Source organism: Salmo trutta, chromosome 19 (genome assembly GCF_901001165.1).
Source record: "Salmo trutta chromosome 19, fSalTru1.1, whole genome shotgun sequence".
Lineage (NCBI taxonomy): Eukaryota > Metazoa > Chordata > Actinopteri > Salmoniformes > Salmonidae > Salmo > Salmo trutta.
In genome coordinates this window covers 37659076-37680432 of record NC_042975.1, presented here as the reverse complement: position 1 = coordinate 37680432, position 21357 = coordinate 37659076, and the positions used below count along the sequence as shown (strand labels likewise).

At 41.8% G+C, this 21357-nt stretch overlaps 1 protein-coding gene across 1 annotated transcript; it reads right to left on the bottom strand.

The window, feature by feature from the left end:
• Nucleotides 1–1476: 1476 nt before the first annotated feature.
• Nucleotides 1477–20934, bottom strand: zc3h12b (zinc finger CCCH-type containing 12B). Its single transcript, XM_029700841.1, has 6 exons — nt 20423–20934; nt 7199–7989; nt 6907–7046; nt 6295–6529; nt 6103–6209; nt 1477–6003 (listed from the first exon to the last, which is right to left on the bottom strand). Exons 1-6 carry the CDS (start codon nt 20618–20620, stop codon nt 4559–4561), a joined length of 2916 nt encoding a protein of 971 aa, XP_029556701.1. The 5' UTR covers nt 20621–20934; the 3' UTR covers nt 1477–4558.
• Between the last annotated feature and the right edge of the window lie 423 nt (nt 20935–21357).

The window sequence follows — 21357 nt, the reverse complement described above, 5'->3', positions numbered from 1 at the left end:
CTCTATCTCTGCCTGGCCTATCTCTATCTCTGCCTGGCCTATCTCTATCTCAGCCTGGCCTAGCTCTATCTCTGCCTGGCCTAGCTCTATCTCTGCCTGGCCTAGCTCTATCTCTGCCTAGCTGTATCTACACCCTGAAGAGCCTGCATGAGAGGCTGCGGCTGCAGTCCAGACACCAGGTTCACATGATGTGTCCAGGCACCGTGTCTGACCCATGCAAGGCCCAGCCAGAGAGGATGGAGGACGTCCAAGAGTACTTGAGCCCATTTGTCCTGGCCGAGAGGGCCGCGGAACTCAGGGGATCTCCCTGGCAACTTTGCAAAGGTCAGTTCAGTTGTCATGCCAATTTGCAGAACATGAATGTGATTGGATATTCTGATTCCATGTTATTTCATTATATCTAGATAGGATTGTATTAATAAGCAATAATCAACTTACAATGCATTTTGTGTTCTCCCCTCTTTAGACAAAGTCCAGTGAAAGAACACTTGGGAAAGTCCCAGGCCAGTCCGAGGACCCTTCTTGCCTGATGGTGAATAACTTCTCTACCATGACCGTGTTTGACCATCAGGTGGAGATGGAGAATACCAGTCAGCACAATGCACATGCAGGCTAAGAAACAACAAAACAATATCAGTTATACTCTAAATCAGTTGGCTTCCATAGAAATATAACTAGAAATATAGATGGGTTGGTTGTTTAACAACAAAAACATTGCGTGCTTCCATGGGGCAAAACAGATGAGGTTGGCTGGCTTACATTGTTGACAACATGTAAGCTATAGTTCATCTCCACAGTTTATTGAAAACAAATACATTTGCACAATGACCACTTGTCTCTCAAATACATCGTTACAGTTGTTGGTTCGCTAGCTAGCGAATTTTAACATTGACATGAAATCACTCAACACCTCAAAACAAGACATGGTAATAATAAGATGAAACAAGCTGAAACGAGTCACTTACGATTGCACACATTGCAGTTTTTTGTCATTATTGCTATCAATCTGGCCAGTCAAATCACAGCCAGCTGACCTCTGCCCCATGGAAGCACGCACATCGTTTGTGACGTTTTCAACCAACCCATCTATGAGTAAGCAATAGATCAATGCAAACATAAGGCTCCCCTCATCGCTTTTATGCCACTAATATGTATCAGAATTACAATTGACAAATTCTTATGAATTATAGTCAGTCCGAACACAGTTTATTTTAATCTAGTGGCATATAAATCAAAGTTAATTTGTCATAAGCACAGGATACAGAGGAGTGTACACAGTACACTACTTTGCAGACACGAGCTGGATACTTGCAAGCTCTCCTCAGTGATTATACAATGGTGACTATTTTCAGCAGCCATCCTGCACCCCTCTGCTGGCCCTTGGATGAGGGAATGCTGTAGAATATCAAAATGCTGTTAAAAATGTGACATCTGAAAGAAGATCATGCTTGATAGGGCCAACAAAATAACACTGTATAAACATAGTTTTGCTTTATTTGAGGAAACAAACACTCTTGGTCATAGAGACTTACATTTTGTTTGAGCCAACAGACCCAAAGAGTTCAGTGTTTTTGTCTTTTTGTAATTGTTTTCTTACTTAAAACAATTTTAAAGCAATGCGTTTCATTCAACATAGAATAGAACAAACTACTGCAGCTCATAACACATGACCTAGTTGTCAACTCACTCTTATAACCCTTTTACATTGCAAAACCACAATACAAGACAGTTCAATTTAGCTTTAGGACATGAGACCTGAACTAATTCACAAATCTGACTTTGTAAGCGCATTTATCATTTATAGTAATAGCACACATCAATAATATTGTTTCTGAAGTAATTCATAGTAAATCTCATAGTACCTGAGAATTGCTATTGTGGTGTATAAGAGAATTTACAATTTCAGGTGAGCTGGTCTATTTAGAACATTGATTCAAGGTTAATCTACACATTGAAAATATCTGTAGCTTTTCAACCCTATCTGCTGTGTTCAATTCCAACAATAAAATCAACCGCAAGCCTAGTTGCTGAGACCACCAATATGAAGATAAAGAAGAGTGAAATCAGTCATCACAAACATAGGCCTATCTTTTAAATTCAAATGTAAAATGCTCAGGGCTAAAATAACATTTCTCATTTGAAACATATTATAACTAAAACCAATATAATCTCACATGCTTTAAAATACTTGAGGCTAGATCAAGTGCCATTTGTGAGAATGACAGATTTACCAAAGTAAACCATAAATCAATAAAGATATAATCTTGTTACCAAAAAAAGGTTATTCATCAAATCCCTTTCCACACGTTTTACCCTTGTCCAATCAGAGGTAATACAAATTACCTATCTCATAAATACTCACTTAATCATACTGACACACAGTCACTTGACTTTACTGTGTCAGTAGACTAAGAGTTGAATGTAGTATTATCTGGGTAAAATCCTTTTTTCTTTATAGAATTTAACAAATAACCCCCGAAGTTTCGTAACCCAAGCAATTATGACTGGCATTTCAATCTATTCAATTTTCTGTGAAGCAACTAAAATGTAACCAGATTTGGCATGTTTTTCAATGTCTACATGTCAATACGGATGGTATCAATGCAGGAAAAGAGCAGAAAATATATATTTTTTTATCATGCTGCTTGGGTTACAACACAGCAAAAAACTTTAATAGCACATTAAAACTGTACATAGAGTGGTAATTTCAGTATATATATATATATAAAAATATGAGAGAGAGAACACAATGCTTACAGCTACACACAGGGTATCTGTGCACTTCTATGTAGCACGTAAGTGTCCTTGTAAATAAACTACTGTACCCAGTAAGAAATAATACATACCAATGGGCTACTCCCAGTGACACATAGTGTCACAAACATTATGGCATTGTATTTTTTTCTTCTTAAATAAAACTATTTTTTTATAATATACTATACATTTCATAAATATATTTTACAATCAAGAAATAGATACAATTTGTATCAACAAACAAATGTCATTTCTAGACATTTTAAGCTTTGACGTTTGCGGCACTTCAAAAGGCGAGGGTGGGGGGGGGCTTTCTGCGATCATCAAAAGTATGAAACATGCACATGCCATGTCAAAATAAACTAAAAACTAATGTGCATTGGATATGGCCCAAGACCTTGATTTCAGATCATGATATTTTACTCACTGAGAAAAGAAACATGATTCCGTGACAGATTACATTATAACCAACACATTTCACATTTCAGTAGTCTATTCCCACTTTTATGTCACTTAGTGTAAGTGTGGGGGGGTCTTTATTACTTTACCATTATGAAGCCTTTCAAACTTGAGGGAAGGTAGTGAGGGGAAAGGTAGGCACGCAAACTTAAGCCAAATGCCAGAAACAACCCTGACGGCAGCCTCGCTTTCTGAGTGTTTCACAGGAAGAAACATTTAGGCAGTGTGTCACACCTTCTCATGAAGAGACAAGAGGCCCAACATGGCCTGCTCTTAGTTCATGAAAAAACAAACTCAACAAAGCCCGAAAAATATTTTGGGCAAATAACATTCAGAGATGTTTTCGTTTTCTTTACGTGTTCATTTACATGGCTCGTCTCTCAGCATAAATAAGGAAACGGATGCTTTTCTTTAAAGCATTTTGCAGATGAGACTTCACCAGTTCCTTAGTAATTACAAATATAAGTCACGTTAAACACTGGATGTGCCATCAAGTCACATGCCAGGTCCCAAGGTGCAAGACAAGGATATATACACGCTCAAAAGTGTTCCCAATCATTTCCATGTAACAGTTACATTAAGGTAACTAATCATCACAGCCAGCCATACAATACATCAACGGTTAAGTCTTACAGCACTGATGTGATGTTACACTACTACCCAATCAATTGTCTGGATCAAAACTACGATCGCTTTATAATGACAAGGTTCATTCTCAAAATTTTTGGCATTATTTCAGCAGCTTTGAAATGTCTTTTAAATGGCTTTCATGTGTTTTATATGTGCACAAATGTTTTAAGTATAATCTTTCCCAGTTGTAGTTTGGCTTGCTTATGTACGTGCACTCGCAAGTTCTACCAAAATAGTAGCTTTGTAAAGTGAGATTGAGAAAATATATATCATTCTAAATACTTAGTGCTTAACATTTAAAACACAAAGGAGACTGAACTTAACTACATTAGGATATTAATTGAAACCCGTTAAACAATGACTGGAGCAGTGAGGTCATTCAGATATAAGGCCATTAAACGTGAAAGTTCATGCTCTGAGGTATGCTTGCACTCACTTCCCTCTGTCTTTTACCCCAAAATAATAATTGCACAATAAACAACAAAGTCACGTAGTATTTACAGCAATGTCAGATATGCACAATATGATCTACGTATAGTGAAATAATTCTGCTCTGTATTAAAATGGACGACTTCGGTCAAATTCTTAAGTTTTCGCTTACATTAGTGAATTTCATGAGGACAAATTGTTTGGATGACAATCAAATAACTTACTTCAAATGTAGAGTACTAATACTATTCAGACAATTGTAGATTCAAAAATAAAATGAAAATACTCAATGGCAAGACCTCAGCTTCGTGACAATGATGGCAGCGAGTTGTTGTGGGTCTGTCAGATGAGGGTTTTTCTCCATGACAGAGTGCACCACGAAAGCGGGGAAGATGTTGCAGAGGTTACGGTATGTTTGGTAAAGGTGCTCTGGGATGACATGGCGCTCCTGGTGCTCGGCTTGAGGCGGGTTCTCCCAAGGATACCTCCAGATCTGCTCCATCTTGTCAGGCATGCTGCGGACCATCACCCGCTCACAACACGGCTGCATCAGGCTGTTACTCAGGGGGTACGAACGGTATCCATAGGACTCACTGCCACAGGGCAGCGGGTCCCAGCTGGCGTGCTGCTCGCGGCACAGTGGGGGTCTGCGCTGCCTCATGGGGTTACTCTCGTACAGCCTGGAGTCTGAGATGCTGTCCATACGTGTCATGCCCAGGGAGCGTCCCGGCTGCGAGGACTGTGATGGGAGGACATTCTGAGGTAAGGGGTAGTCCCCTGGGCAGCTGGACCTGGCCCCAACAACAGGGTGCTGGACATGAGGTGCCAGGTGGGATATGGACTGCTTCCTGCATGGACCTTGCTTGGGCTCCTCATGGCCATAGCTCTGCACCCGGGTCAGGGCCTCATGGTGGAACCCCCCATGGGAGAAGGCCTGGAGTCTGCTCTGTGCAGGAGACTGCTGTCCCTTCATGCTCTCATCCAGGCTACTGTCCACTGAGCTCATGTATAATTCCCCATAAGAGGAAAAGGAGTCACTGTTAGAGTGGCTGAGGCAGGGCTCAGGGCAATGCTGGCTGGGATTTCTCAGATAAACCCCGTGCTCATGCTCCATGCTACAGAAGCTGTCCACGTTGTGCATGCTGCTCATGCTCATGTTAGAAAAATCACTAAGCATAGAGTAGTATCCGTGGTCTGTGCTCACAGAATCGTACTTAGGAAACTGTTCACCGTAAGTGACAGAAGCGCCATGGCTGTTGGTGACTAGGATGGGTGGATGTGGGTACTGTACACTAGACATGTGCTCCAGAGAGCTGTGGGTGAACTGGAGAGAGCCGGGTACTGGGCTGCTGGCTGATCGTGTGTTCAAGGCACCAGCCGCGTGGCTCTTTGCAGGCTGCATGGTGGGCACGCTGAGGGCAGACACAAGGGAAGGCACAGAATTTGCCTCAGGCTTACGGACAGCAGACAGTCTCTCCTCTGGCTCGCAGGCGACTGAGCGGATGCTGGGGTCAGACTGGCGCTTCGGGGTCACACGTTTAGCCTCAGAGCCACTCTCCCCCTTAGCTGTGGCGGGTCCAGTGCCACACTTGGCCAGGGCCCCCTCGCTCATTGTCTTCACAGCAGACAACTTGGCAAACGCCCTCAGTTCATCAGCCACTGACCGTTGGGGCTGGTTTGCACGCTCTGGGTGGTAGTACTTGCACTTATGTCCATAAGTGCATTTTTTCCCTGTTTAAGGTGATATAAAAGAGAGCACAAATTAAACAATATATACATCAGCAGTACAACCACAAAAATACAATATAATTATTTGTTGAGACTACCTACCATATGGACAAGGTTGCTTTTTGTGCTCTGGAACAACAGGACGCTTGCGGAGAAAATTCTCTAAACTTGGACCGTGTCTTCCCAAAGGATCATCAGGTGGCATGAATCTAAAACATAAAACGGGAATATGCTTAGTTATTGTGTAGTTAATTAAACTCATTACCCAAGTAACTAAGGGCTTTGATGACTTACTTATCATTGACAAACGAGTACATCAGCAGCCGCTCCTCTATGAACTTCTTCCACTCCGGCTTCTCGTTCTGTAAGTCCCTGTAGTTGTCATTTGACACAATTATGCCATCAGAGTCACAGGCCAGTTTCACTATAAAGCGATCATCATAGCACACCACTCTCCTCCCCTGGACTCTTCTAGATGGGGTGAACACTAGGATCTTTTCTTTCTCCAGCTTCCGCAAAATGTCTTGGTCTGTGAAATGAAAGTTAAAACATCAGTCAAGAACAGCAGTGTACAAATTGTTACACAGAACTCTGTAGGCCTATGTACCTGTGGTTTGCGTGATTACACATTGAGATTTTCATATCCATTACATTTGTAAACAAATGAATTGCAGTCCAACGTAATCCAAACTCAAATAATTGTTCATTTAAAATTATCTATTTAAAATGGTAACAATAATCTCACTGTGGGTGCTTTTTTTGCACTGGAAAATTGAGCTCAACGTTCACACACACACACACACACACACACCCACCCTCCTTCCCCCCAAAACATAGACAACCTTTTTAGAAAATATCTCGGGCTTGTACGTCTAAATGTGGCTAACTGAAGTAGAGTTTTAGTACCTGTAATGGGGGCGTCAGGTCTCGACTGCTCTTTCCTCCAGGCAGGAACAAACACTGTGATGTCTTTGTGCCCTTTCTCCACAAACCAATCAACAGCCAATTGGATACCAAGGCAAGAGAAAACCTCTTTGTTTCCATGGCTACAAAACAAAACAACCACATAGTAAAAAGGTCTGCTTGTAAAGTTAATTCAAGTACAGCCGTTCAAAAACAGATGGTTCAGAACACATTTTGCACGAGGTAAGGTACAAAATGAGACTTACCTCATTGCCACATTCTAATAGAGACTTACCTCATTGCCACATTCGATCCATCAATGACAATAGGCCTGAGATTATCATAAGGATCCACGGAATCATCTTCAAGTGACACCTCCGGACTGACAGCCTCTTTGACACAGGGGCCTCCACGGGAGACTAACGTGCCTGTGTTACTGCTGGCTTGAACTTCCAGTTCACCTTTATTACCAAGCCTCACAAGCTCAGCAAGAATATCATTGATGAGGGCAGCAGCCCCTAACTTGTTCAGCACTGTCTCCACCTGTTCACCGGAGTATCCCAGCTTCAAGGCAAACTCCATCTTGGTTTGGTACACCTTGTCGCTGGCCTGTTTGAGGACTGCGGCGGCCTTGGTGTCGTCAGGGCGGAGCTCTGGTAGAGTACTGCTCTGGGAGAAGCTGGGCCGGTCCAGGCATGGAGAGCGACAGAGCTGACGGTGAGGCTTTGTGGCACTGAAGAGCTCCGTCCTCTTACAGCTGCCACTGTTCACTTGCAGCTGATGCTCTGACTCACTCTCTGAACTGTTCCCCTCCTCCGACTCCCCACTGGGCTGCTGGGCCTCAGTCAGCTCAGAGGCCTCTTCCCTGCAAGGGTGTTTCTCCATTTTGATCTTCTCCACCATCGACCATGCCGTCATCACGTTCCTCTCGCCACCGGAGATGTCCACCACATGCTCCCTCACCTCCACCACAGCCTGAGAGTCATACTCAATGGCTGGCTTCAGTGCAACCAGCTGTTTGTGTTGAGCCAACGTTAGATGCTCTCTCTTTCGGTGAGCTGGCGAAGTTAAGGAAACTATGTAATCCTGGAAAAAAACAAAGGGTGATTGTCGATAAAAACGCCAAACGTCATCCCTGCCTACATGTAAAAAATTCAATGCATGTCTAATAGGGCTGGGAATTGCCAGGGACCTCACGATATGATATTATCACGATACTTAGGTGCCGATGCGATATGTATTGCGATTCCGTCCTGCGATTTTATTGCGATTTGAATTTTGAAACATATTGCTCGCTATATGTCTGCTGCAGAGACAAGAGAGAGCATTATAGTTTATCAGTCATGGAAATAAAAGTGTTGAAAACATGATGGCTCACCATTTAAAAAAGAAGATCAAGAACAAGATATAGAATGACAAATACAGTAGTTTTGTCCCAGGTACAGCTGACTAGCGCTAGCTAACATTACCTAGCCAAAAAGTGGAGTCAAAGTATCGAAACAAAGTATCGTCCAAAATAATATTGTGATATGTAACCGAAATAGATTTTTCCCCCCCATCGCTAATGTCTAATGCATGTATAAATGTTAAGAAAGAGCTGGGACGATAAAATGAAAAATTACATACACTGACATCACCTTCCTCTTTACCAAAGCATATATTGCGCAGGTCGGTAATTTCCGGTGATTAGGCTACACAACGTTCCTGCATATTTTTGGGTTCTAAAACCCTTATTTGGTGAACAGTAATGCCTATTATCCTGATTCTTGCAATGAAAGTATCTGCAAAGTAGGGCTCTCTGTTTTACTGCCAGCTCTCACTCCCTCTCTCCACTGTGAGTTTAGGACTGAACAGAGACACGGGAGAGGTGGTAGAACTGTATACATGTATTAATGCACACCATTACATGTCCTCCTTTTTGTGAAGACGGATTTAAATCAAGACACTTTTTAGGAACTCTTGAGATAAAAATGTTTTTACAGGGCAGATACATTGGGCTCCCGAGTGGCGCAGCGGTCTAAGGCACTGCATCTCAGTGCTAGAGGCATCACTACAGACACCCTGGTTCGAATCCAGGCTGTATCACAACTGGCCGTGATTGGGAGTCCCATAGGGCGGGGCACAATTGGCCCAGTTGTCGTCCGGGTTTGGCCGGTGTAGGCCATCAGTGTAAATAAGAATGTGTTCTTAACTGACTTGCCTAGTTAAATAAAGGTTCAATTAAAAAATACATTTTTAAAAAAGGTGCACTATGCAGAAATCGCTCTACCATTTCTTGGTTGCTAAAATTCTAATATTTTGACCAATTTCATTTTGTGACAAAACAAGCAAGTACCACTGTGAAATATATTTTCAATAACCAAAAATATTGTATTTTCAGCTGTTTGAAGCTGGTGTACAAAACCCAAAGTAAACTTAAGAATGGAAGCATAGAAATAGCGCACATAAAATAGATCTATCGCTTCTTAGACTCACTTTCAATGAGAATGACATCTCTATAACTCACATTTCTATGTGAATTTGGTCAGGTCACCCAAAATGTTACATATTGCAGCTTTAACCAATTTATTTTTCAGGAGCTCTTTTCTTTTCAGAAGCCAGGGTAGACTACCTGAAACTCTAAGCTGTGGTAGGGGGTTATTCTGGCCCTCATTTGTCTCTATAAGTTCATCCTCAAAGGAGGTCTTATGATGCAACCAGAACTTGTGGTCGTGGGGTTGTCTGGTAGGACGCTCTGTGGGATGACATGTAGCTGAGACCTGTTTCTTCTCAGGCTGCCTGTTGGCATCTCGATGTTGTAGGATTTTAGAGTCTGCCGAGCTGCTGACCATGTCAATGCTGGGGACCTTCTTGATACAGACTCGTTGGAACAAGATTTGGTAGTTCCTGCGCTCTCCGTTGTCTGTTGAACCAGGCGGCTTGTTTGTCCTTCATATCCCTATCCTTCCTCTCAAAGGACTTGAGGTCTGGCCACTCAGGTTTGAGTTGAGATGGACTGACTGGCAAAAGAGTGCTGATGTTGCGCCACATTAGCAGCTGAGCAGGGGATGCACCATGAGCCAGAGGGGTGGCATGGTACGCCATGAACGCTTTGTGAGGATCATCTCAATTTTTATCAAGGCCTTCACAGTTCTCACCGTCCGCTCTGCAATTGCTCTGGGGGGTAACGTGGACTACTTGTCACATGAGAATTGGGGTCCATTGTCTGTCACTATGGTCTCAGGGACCCCATGTCTCCCAAAGATTGCTTTCACCCTCTCTGTAACAGTTGTGGTCAGAGTGGCTACCTCAATGTAGCGAGAGAAGTAGTCCACCACTACTTCTTCAATTGGAAGTTATTTTCTGTCGTGGTCGTGAGGGTAGAGCCAGTGTTGGGCCAGCAACCAAAAGGTTGCTAGTCCGAATCTCCGAGCTGACAAGGTGAAAAATCTGTCAGCAAGGCACTTAAGGTTAATTGCACCAGGGTCACCGTTGATCATGGCTGAACCTGGTCGTGACCCTTCTCTCCGAGGATGTCTCAGGGAGAGTTGGGAATTACATTTCCAATTCACACACGCGTATAATACACAATACATGTGTCTAATAGGACAAATATAAGCACCCACCAAATTATTATTATTATTTAGAGGCGCATCAGAGGTTCTGCCGCATTGTAAATTTCCTTTGCACAAGTTTTACATTGGCTCAGTCTCCTTTATCGGTTTAGACAGGCTTGGCCACCAAACTGACTGCCGTGCATTCCTTGTTGTCCTTGCTCCAGAGTTTCCTGTTGCACTGTTGACTATTCTGTTGCCCTTCATTAGCAAGCCATCCGCCATCAAGAGGTCTTGTCTGTGTTGCTAGCATGGTTGAAGTTGGGGTGGGGCTGCTTTTCTGTTTGTCCACCTTGTCTGTATTTTTTTTTTTTTTTTTAACATTTACACACCTCATCCTCTTCTTGGGTTCTCTGTAGTTCACTCCGATTTGTGTCTGTTGCAGGTAACTATTGGATAATGTGGTTGATGTAGGTTTGACGTCCTTCTCCAGTGTCATGTCTTCCTTAGTAAATGCCCCCGGGAGTGGAGCTCGAGAGAGCATCGGCCTGCACCAAATTCTTGCCTGGGATGTGCATGATCTGATACGGGAAGCGTATTAGCCTGGGTCAGAATCACAGTACGCAAGGAGGTAGATCATCCAGATCTATGTATGCAAGGAGGTAGATCATCCAGATACGCACAAATTCAGCGTATCTGCACTCCGTCTCTATCATAATGCATGATATGAAGGCCACGGGCTTCCACTCAACCGACTGTTGCAGTTGGGAAACTAAGGACTCCGTCCAGTCCATATGAGGGTACATCTAGACACTTGTCTGCTTGTCAGGGCAGTATTGTGCAAGAACTGCAGGAGAACTCTGTTATGTTTTCACTTTCTCAAACACTGTTTGCTGTGCACAGTCCCACATCCAGTTCTTGTCAGCTTTTAGGAGGTCCCTAATTGGGTTTGTCAGCTCTGCAATGTTTGGAGAGAACATCCTGACGTAGTTTACCATGCCCATGAAGCATTGAACATCTGCGATGTCTTTTGGCACTGGCATCTCAGCGATGGCTTGGATTTTCGGCCTGTATGCCCTTGGCACTGATGACATGATCCAGAAACTTTACCTGCTCCACTGCAAACTGACATTTTTTTACTGAGTGTGTGGGGTCACCGTTTGCCCATTCTCTGGAATCTCAATCTATTCATCTTTGCCTCTTATGTCTGAACTCAGTGCTACACAGTATTGGCTGCTGCTTTTTGATTTTGTCCAGTCGTCTTCTTTTTGTGATGGCTTTTGTGAGAGTCAACTGAGTTTAGCTACAATCTGACAGCTCATGATCCATTATGCCTACTAACAGTCTGCCTCTGATCATCGCCTCTTGTAGTATCCCCCCATATTGGCAGTGCTCTGCTAGTTTATGAACTGCAGTGATAAATGTCTCAGCTGACTCACCTGGCTCGACGCCATGTGTTGAATCTAGCCCTCTCAGATTGTGTTTGCACACAAAATTATTCTCAGAAGATCTTTTTGTCTTCACTAGTTAAGGCTAACGTTGACAGAATCTTTTTTCAGGTGAACTTTTTCATTTACTAGCTTAGCTGTTATTGTCAGCTTCTCCCAGGGGAGAATGACTGCCCCCTCTCATTGAAGCCACGGAAGTTCAAGGCCAACCGTGTTACTGCAGGCATTGTTCGTAGAAAACAGAATCCCCAATATTTGTGGTCAATCTTCATGTAAAAAATAACATTTTTGAAGACAATCCTGGTAGCAATAATTGCTTTAAATACACCAGATGTAGGTCCTTGAACCAATTATATTAAAAGCACACAGAGAAAACATTAAGGATAATTTAGTTGCTAATGGCAGTAAACCGGTCGGCCTTCAACTTGAGTTACTCAATGTGAGGGGGCAGCACAGCTAGCCTGCAATGTCACTTCCTGGAGTAGCTCAAACTGCGCACGTTATGTCACCATGACACGCCATCTTAACCAACTTAATTTGCGCTATTGAGTCTTCGCCTATTTATATATGAATGGTATCACATGATAGATGGCTTTGTCCATTCATATATATATACATACATACATACATACATACATACATACATACATACATACATACATACATACATACATACATACATACATACACATACACACATTACCAATCAAAAGTTTGGACACCTACTTATTCAAGGGTTTTTCTAGATTTGTACTCTTTTCTACATTGTAAAATAATAGTGGAAGCATCAAAACTATGAAATAACACATATGTAACCATGTACTAACCCAAAACACTATTAAGCAAATCAAAATATATTTTAGATTCTTCAAAGTAGCCACCCTTTGCCTTGATGACAGCTTTGCACACTCTTGGCATTTTCTCAACCAGCTTCACCTGGAATGCTTTTCCAACGGTCTTGAAGGAGTTCCCACATATGCTGAGCACTTGTTGGCTGCTTTTCCTTCACTCTGCGGTCCAACTCATCCCAAAAATCTCAAATTCAGACTGAAGGACAGACTTCCACCAGTCTAATGTCCATTGCTTGTGTTTCTTGGCCCAAGCAAGTCTTCTTCGTGTCCTTTAGTAGGGGTTTCTTTGCAGCAATTCAACAATGAAGGCCTGATTCAGTCTCCTCTGAACAGTTCCTGTTGAGATGTGTTTGTTACTTTAACTCTGAAGCATTTATTTGGCCTGCAATTTCTGAGGCTGGTAACTCTAATGAACTTATCCTCTGTAGCAGAGGTAACCCTGTGGTGGTCCTCATAAGAGTTTTATCATAGCACATGATGGTTTTTGCAACGTACTTGAAGAAACTTTAAAAGTTCTTAAATGTTTTGCGTTGCCTGACCATGTCTCAAAGTAATGATGGACTGTCATTTCTCTTTGCTTAATTGAGCTGTTCTTGCCATAATATTGACTTTTACCAAATAGGGCTATCTTCTGTATACCACAACTAATTGGCTCAAATGCATTAAGGAAAGACATTCCACAAATGAACTTAACAAGGCACACCTGTTAATTGAGTCAAATCAAAAAAAAATATTTGTCATACGCGCCGAATACAACAGACCTTACAGAGAAATGCTTACTTACAAGCCCTTAACCAACAATGCAGTTAAGAAATGTATGTGTCAAGAAAAAACACAAGTAAAAAAATATAATTAGCAAATAGTTAAAGAGCACAAGTAAAATAACAGTAGCGAGGCTATATACAGGGGGTACCGGTACAGAGTCATTGTGCACGGGCATAGGTTAGTCGAGGTAATATGTACATGTACGTAGAGTTAAGTGACTATGCATAGATAATAACCAGAGAATAGCAGCAGCGTAAAGGGGGGGCGACAAAGCAAATAGTCCATTTGATTAGCCGTTCAAGAGTCTTAGGGCTTGGATGTAGAAGCTGTTAAGAAGTCTTTTGGACCTAGACTTGGCGCTCCAGTACCGCTTGCTGTGCGGTAGCAGAAAGAACAGTCTATGACTAGGGTGGCTGGAGTCTTTGACAATTTGTAGGGCCTTCCTCTGACACTACCTGGTATAGAGGTCTTGGATGGCAGGAAGCTTGGCCCCAGTGATGTACTGGGCCGTACACCCTACCCTCTGTAGTGCCTTGCGGTCGGAGGCCGAGCAGTTGCCATACCAGGTAATAAATGCATTCCAGGTGACTACCTCACAAAGCTGGTTGAGAGAATGCCAAGAGTGTGCAAAGCTGTCATCAAGGCAAAGGATGTTTACTTTATAGAATCTCAAATATAATATGCTTTGATTTGTTTAACACATTTTTGGTTATTACATGATTACATTTGTTATTTCATAATTTTGATGTCTTCAATAGTATTCTACAATGTAGAAAATATTTAAAATAAAGAAAAACCTTTGAATGACTAGGTGTGTCCAAACTTTTGGTACTGTACGTACATTGATGACGACTTCAAAATGCACATCAGAATGAAAAGGGGCACCTTCCAAACCCTCTGCGAGGAAACAGCTACCCAAATAACCAACCAGGCAGTCTGTTTGCCATTCATTCTAGCAGACAAGCAGCTCATGATTGTGCTGTGGTTAGTAGGAAATCAGGACTCATTCAGGTGAATATTGTTGTGCCGTTTTAAAATAATCATGAATGTGGCAGAGGCTCCCGAGTGGCGCAGCGGTCTAAGGCATTGCATCTCAGTGCTAAAGGCGGCACTACAGACCCTGGTTCGATCCCGGGCTGTATCTCAAGGCGCACAATTGGCCTAATGTCGTCCGGGTTAGGGGAGGGTTTGGCCAGGGTAGGCAGTTATTGTAAAATAAGAATTTGTTCTTAACTGACTTGCCTAGTTAAATAAAGGTTACATTTTTTTTTAAAAGGTACAGAACTTGACAAAGTTGTCAATCTACAGTACCACACCATTGATAAGCAACATAACTAACATAACCATCAGAGCTAGCCACTGTAGTCCATACACGTGCACAGACCAACAACATACAATTAGACCTACAGTTGAAGTCGGAAGTTAAGTTTACATACACCTTAGCCAAATACATTTCAACTCAGTTTTTCACAATTCCTGACATTTAATCCTAGTAAAAATTCCCTGTCTTAGGTCAGTTAGGATCACCACTTTATTTTAAGAATGTGAAATGTCAGAATAATAGTAGAGAGAATGATTTATTTCAGCTTTTGTTTCTTTCATCACATTCCCAGTGGGTCAGAAGTTTACATACACTCAATTAGTATTTGGTAGCATTGCATTTAAATTGTTGAACTTGGGTCAAACGTTTCAGGTAGCCTTCCACAAACTTCCCACAATAAATTGGGTGAATTTTGGCCCATTCCTCCTGACAGCTGGTGTAACTGAGTCAGGTTTGTAGGCCTCCTTGCTCGCACACGCTTTTTCAGTTCTGCCCACAAATGTTCTATATGATTGAGGTCAGGGCTTTGTGATGGCCACTCCAATACCTTGACTTTGTCCTTAAGCCATTTTGCCACAACTTTGAAAATATGCTTGGGGTCATTGTCCATTTGGAAGATCCATTTGCGACCAAGCTTTAACTTCCTGACTGATGTCTTGAGCTGTTGCTTCAATATATCCCCATCATTTTCCTACCTCATGATGCCATCTATTTTGTGAAGTGCACCAGTCCCTCCTGCAGCAAAGCACCCCCACTACATGACGCTGCCACCCCCATGCTTCACGGTTGGGATGGTGTTCTTCGGCTTGCAAGCCTCCCCCTGTTTCCTCCAAACATAACGATGATCATTATGGCCAAACAGTTCTATTTTTGTTTCATCAGACCAGAGGACATTTCTCCAAAAAGGACAATCTTTGTCCCCATGTGCAGTTGCAAATCGTAGTCTGGCTTTTTTATGACGGTTTTGGAGCAGTGGCTTCTTCCTTGCTGAGCAGCCTTTCAGGGTATGACGATATAGGACTCGTTTTACTGTGGATATAGATACTTTTGTACCCGTTTCCTCCAGCGTCCTCACAAGGTCCTTTGCTGTTGTTCTGGGATTGATTAGCACTTTTCGCACCAAAGTACGTTCATCTCTAGGAGACAGAACACGTCTCCTTCCTGAGCGGTATGACGGCTGCATGGTCCCATGGTGTTTATACTTACGTACTATTGTTTGTACAGATGAACGTGGTACCTTCAGGCGTTTGGAAATTGCTCCCAAGGATGAACCAGACTTGTGGAGGTCTACCATTTTTTTTCTGGGGTCTTGGCTGATTTATTTTGATTTTGTCAAGCAAAGAGGCATTGAGTTTGAAGGTAGGCCTTGAAATACATCCACAGGTACACCTCCAATTGACTCAAATGATGTCAAGTAGCCTATCAGAAGCTTCTAAGGCCATGACATCATTTTCTGGAATTTTCCAAGCTGTTTAAAGGCACAGTCAACTTAGTGTATGTAAACTTCTGACCCACTGGAATTGTGATACAGTGAATTATAAGTGAAAATCTGTCTGTAAACAATTGTTGGAAAAATTACTTGTGTCATGCACAAAGTAGATGTCCTAACCGACTTGCCAAAACTATAGTTTGTTAGCAAGAAATGTGTGGAGTGGTTGAAAAACTAGTTTTAATGACTCCAACCTAAGTGAACTTCCGACTTCAACTGTAGATACTTCAAACACTTTAATAAAGTTGTCATAATGCTCAGACAACAGGTTAACAGGGCCAGACTATTACTCAAAATATTTTATAAAATAAACAGCAAGCGATCTGCAATAAAACTCACCAGAAATCCATCCTGCTAAATGGTCAATCGGTCTTGTTTACATTATATTGACATGACCTTTCAACTGTCATAAAGCGCTGTAGTAAAAGGCACATGGTAGCGCTGACGCCTTATGGTGGTAATGACAAACTGCATGTTACTGCAGCATCATTTGGATTTGATCTCAAATCATGACTGATAGGCCTAGTTGGCAAAGATTGAATTGCTTCAGCGTTATGTTATTATAACAGTTACATCATAATGTATATAATATCATAATATACATTATATTCCTTTGTGCAGGGGACTCGGCAACAGGTTTGATGTCTCTAAATCTACGGTTGAAGCCTGCTTGCAAAAGGTGATCGTAGCTGTATCTCATCTCTCAAGGGCCAGAGCATGAGAAGTCATCAGTGGCATCACAAAGGCAGCTAAGTTCCCTGGGGTGATCGGAGTCATTGCGGAACACACATTGTCATCAAGGCCACCCGAGAATACCCTGAGACAAACTGCATCGTCGTTCCATTCTATGCGACAACAAAATGCTTTTCACCAGTGTATTTAGTGCCTATCCCAGCACAGTGCATGATGCAAGGGTCTACCGGAACTCAGAACTGCACCAGATGATTACCGCCAACCCTCAGTCTATGTTGCCCAACGCCTCTCAAGAGGAAATCTAAGGCCCCTGAACTCCCCCTGAAAAGTAAAAACTGAAATATAATAATCAAATAAAATTGTTACATGTGCCGAATAAACAGTCAAATACTTACATGCCCTTAACCAACAATGCAGTTAAGAAAAATACCTAAAAAAAATAAGAAATAAAAGTAACAAAAAAATTTAAGATCAGCAGTAAAATAACAATAGTGAGGCTATATACAGGTGGCACTGGTTAGTTGAGGTAATATGTACATGTAGGTAGAGTTATTAAAGTTACTATGCATAGATAATAACAGAGAGTAGCAGCAGCGTAAGGGGGGGGGGGGGCAATGCGAATAGTCTGGGTGCGTCTTTCTTTTTCCCTACGCAGTTAAGCCAAAACCACGCCCCGGGGCGTTCTACTGCGCTCCCATTGGCTAGCTAGCGTTGTCTCACTCACAGGCGATCAGCACAGAGACAGTGGCCTTCCAAGGTAAGGATGGAAAGTGTAATTTAACAATTAGCTGCCTACCGTAATGCAGCCCTATTATTATCATGTTTGGCAACATTTGCCCATGTATTTATTTTAAGAGTTTCAATGAGTTGTAAAAATGTCTCAGAACTCTGCTGGATCAGTGCAAGCTAATGCATGATGGTGCCAATGTTGCAATTGTATAAAATAAAAGATTGAAATGTATATTTTTTTATTTATTTAAATAGGCAAGTCAGTTAAGAACAAATTCTTATTTACAATGACGGCATACACTGGCCAAACCCTAACCAGGACGACGCTGGGCCAATTGTGTGCCGCCCTTAGGGCTCCCTATTACAGCCCGGGATCGAACCAGGGTCTGTTGTGACGCCTCTAGCATTGTGATGCAGTGACCGCTGCGCCACTCGAGAGACCCTAAATGAAACAATGAATAGCTCAATCTTATCCATTGTAAATCAACAGAATATAAAGGCTGAAATGCATTTGAGATTACATGAGCATTTAAAAACCTTTATTAATTTGTATCCAAATATGCATACAGATCCAATTGCTTAAATAAGAAAAAATGGACACCAAATGAATGTGCTACTGAAAGCAGTACTTCCCCAGGTCTTGCAGATAGTAGATAGCTACTTCCATTCGTGCTTCAAGAGGCTCAGCCCATGACATTGGTTGCCTAGCAACGCAGCCCTGTCATCAGCTAACTGCTTTTTAGCAGTCACGACTAACACAAAACAGAGCCCATCTTTCTCTAGGCAGCCTGGCAAACACGATTAACGTAGCGTGCCTCAAAATATGAGAATTACAATGTTAAACAGAGGTAATAATTTGCACACAAGAAACAAACAATTCAGTTCATAGCTACATCATTCCCCAGTTTTGTACAGATTGCATCATCCTATTTTCAGATTTAACCTCCACATTATGAACAGGTATTTGATAACCACTTAACAGGAAATGTCCATCTCTAGTAGTCTTTCTATGGAAAGGAACATGGTATTTTATTCTGTGCTTTTCTATCAATGGGTAAAAATCATGGATTTAGTAATATGATGAGCCTTATGCAGCTAACGTCCTAATGAACATGTGCACAACAGCTTAAAACCTTGGATAGCCTAAATAATACTTATTTAGATAGCCTACTTATTTCCCCACCTCTTATTATAGAAAGTGAGAGTCAGGACACTACACAAAACCTAAGATAATGGAGTAGATCTGGCTTGAGAAAATTGAATGAATGAAACTACAGTACTTCATCCTAAGGACAAAGTAGTTTATTTCCATAAGAATAACTAGGCTATACATTATATAAAAAGACAACATATTGGGAAGAGGCTAACCCATTCTATAACAAAAGTGGCAAATATTGTATAGGTGTCCTCACAAAGTCAACACAGACATTTGTGTATTTGCAGGAAACCCGGTAGCTACCTCACAACAATACTGATGTGTTGGAATTTCCTGGAACAAAATGACATAACTGTCGAGGAGCAGAGCAGCATGAAACAACAAAGAAGCCCCATCTTTTTTTCCCTCCACCTCCACATCACAGGCTGAGACACAGCAAGGCCACTCAAGCACTGCACATGCACAGGCTTGTGCAGCCCTGTATCATAGCAACAAGTGGAGCATGTGCATTCAGAAGGACTAAGATGCTTGGCCAAGCTGAGGCCCCACAGCAAGGATGCAAAGTACAGATATGCTGCAGTAATGGAGGTACACACCTGAACATTGTTCTGAAGCACACAACATTAACGGTTCAACACCATGAGTAGCCTAAGTCCTGGAAGTCAAACCCCATAAAAGGTCAAATAAGGGGTATTTTGAAGTAGCTATTAGGTGTGCGGAATTTGTTAGAAGTGTTCATAGTGCTGATTACATAGACACCAACTATTAATAATAATATAAGATTAGATAACTACCTAGCTAACGTTGGATTCGAATAGTTTATTTTGCATAAGCTATGTTTCAGCAACATTTCTGCAAAAGGTAGCTAGGCTAACGTTAACTCACAATCATAGTTTATCATACAAACACAAATATACCTAGTTAAACAGTATTAACGTTAATTATTCATTCTGATTACATTGGCTAGTAGCTGAGACATGTAAAGACTAGCTTAGCCAGTTAGTTTGCTGGAAAGCTTCCAACAGAAACATTATTTCAGCTCTGTAAAAACATTTTTTTATTTAAAAAAAATACTCAAACAAGTTAACTTAGCTAGCTAGCACTTGTTATAGCACAAAACAATTAATGTTGCGCCTCATGAAAGTAACGTTAGCTAAGAATGTTGTTGGCAGTAACGTTAGTTAAACTTAGTAGCTAGCTACCTACCTACCAGAAAACAATAACTAACGTGAACGTACATGTAAACATGAAGCTCTAGTCATACATTACCAAATCCACCACAAGCGAAATAACGTTAGTTTAATATTAGCCTAGCGAATCTAGTAGGGGGCTAGCTAGTTAACAGCAAACACTAGCCTGCAGTGAAAGCTAACTACACCAGTCCAGAGTAGATAAACTAACGTTAGCTTGCTAGCTGACTTATCTAGCTAACTAGTTGACCGCTTCTATGCGGCTAACGCGTTGCCGGTAACGTTAGCTAGCTAAAAAACACGAAGCAAACATTAACAGTAGCGTTCCAGCAAAGTTATCTTACTTTTGCCTTGGTGCAGTCATCTTCCTTGCCCTCCGCGACACGTACTATTATGATATTGCTGGTGCTGACATTTGCGCTGTCGCAGCTTGACTCCGCGGATCCGTAGCTGACCCTCACCCGGAAAATACGCTCAATGTGGTGGATGGAGCGGTGAAGCAAAGGGCCTGCATTTGCGGGCACTGCCAGCTCCAAAACCATTTATTTATGGTAAATCAACGATCCACGAATATAATACACTCAGCCGTCAAACGAATTTATTAACCTTAGCTATGATGTCTTGTTCAGAAAGTTCAAAATTGAGCTAGCTATTATAGTCTATCTACGAGCATTACAGCAAATAATAAACACAGCTAGCAAGCTACTATAGCTAAATATCATTCATCATCCCCTCCCTTCATCATTTTTGTCTGCCTCCCACAGACTGTATCTTAGCAACAAGTCATACACCCGGGCAGGCCAGTGAAACGGAAAAGAAATAATCTGGTGCCGTTCCAGGTCGTCTTTTTACTATCCCGCTGTGCAGACGATCAGATTTGACAATGCCTGGAGAAGGAATTGATCATCACTACCGCCTCATATAGCCAGGCTACTTTGATCAACATAGACAGTTTCAACTGCATGTTGAAGTTGGTTATTTATGTATTTATTTATTTTCAGCAAAATGAAAAAAAGTAAGCTATGACTTGGCTGACTCATGTGTGGCATCAAAGTATATTACAATAACTGAGTTTGGTGGGCATTGTATCTAAAGACTGTTCTCAGCTGAGATGTGCATGCTGAACTAAAATGTTTTTCCATGTCTCACATAACAGAAATAATGTGAACACTAAATACTACCCCCACCCATTATATAGGCTATAGGCCTACTGTATCACAACTACAGTCCTATGTAAAAAGTGTTATTGTCTCAACAACACTAATGACTGTCATAAGGT

Coding starts and splice junctions, on each gene's coding strand:
- zc3h12b (XM_029700841.1), bottom strand. CDS start 20,620: ATGGTTTTGGAGCTGGCAGTGCCCGCAAATGCAGGCCCTTTGCTTCAC. Junction 6,530..6,906: donor ACCTGACGCCCCCATTACAG/GTACTAAAACTC, acceptor TTCATTTCACAG/ACCAAGACATTTTGCGGAAG. Junction 6,210..6,294: donor TACTCGTTTGTCAATGATAA/GTAAGTCATCAA, acceptor TTTATGTTTTAG/ATTCATGCCACCTGATGATC.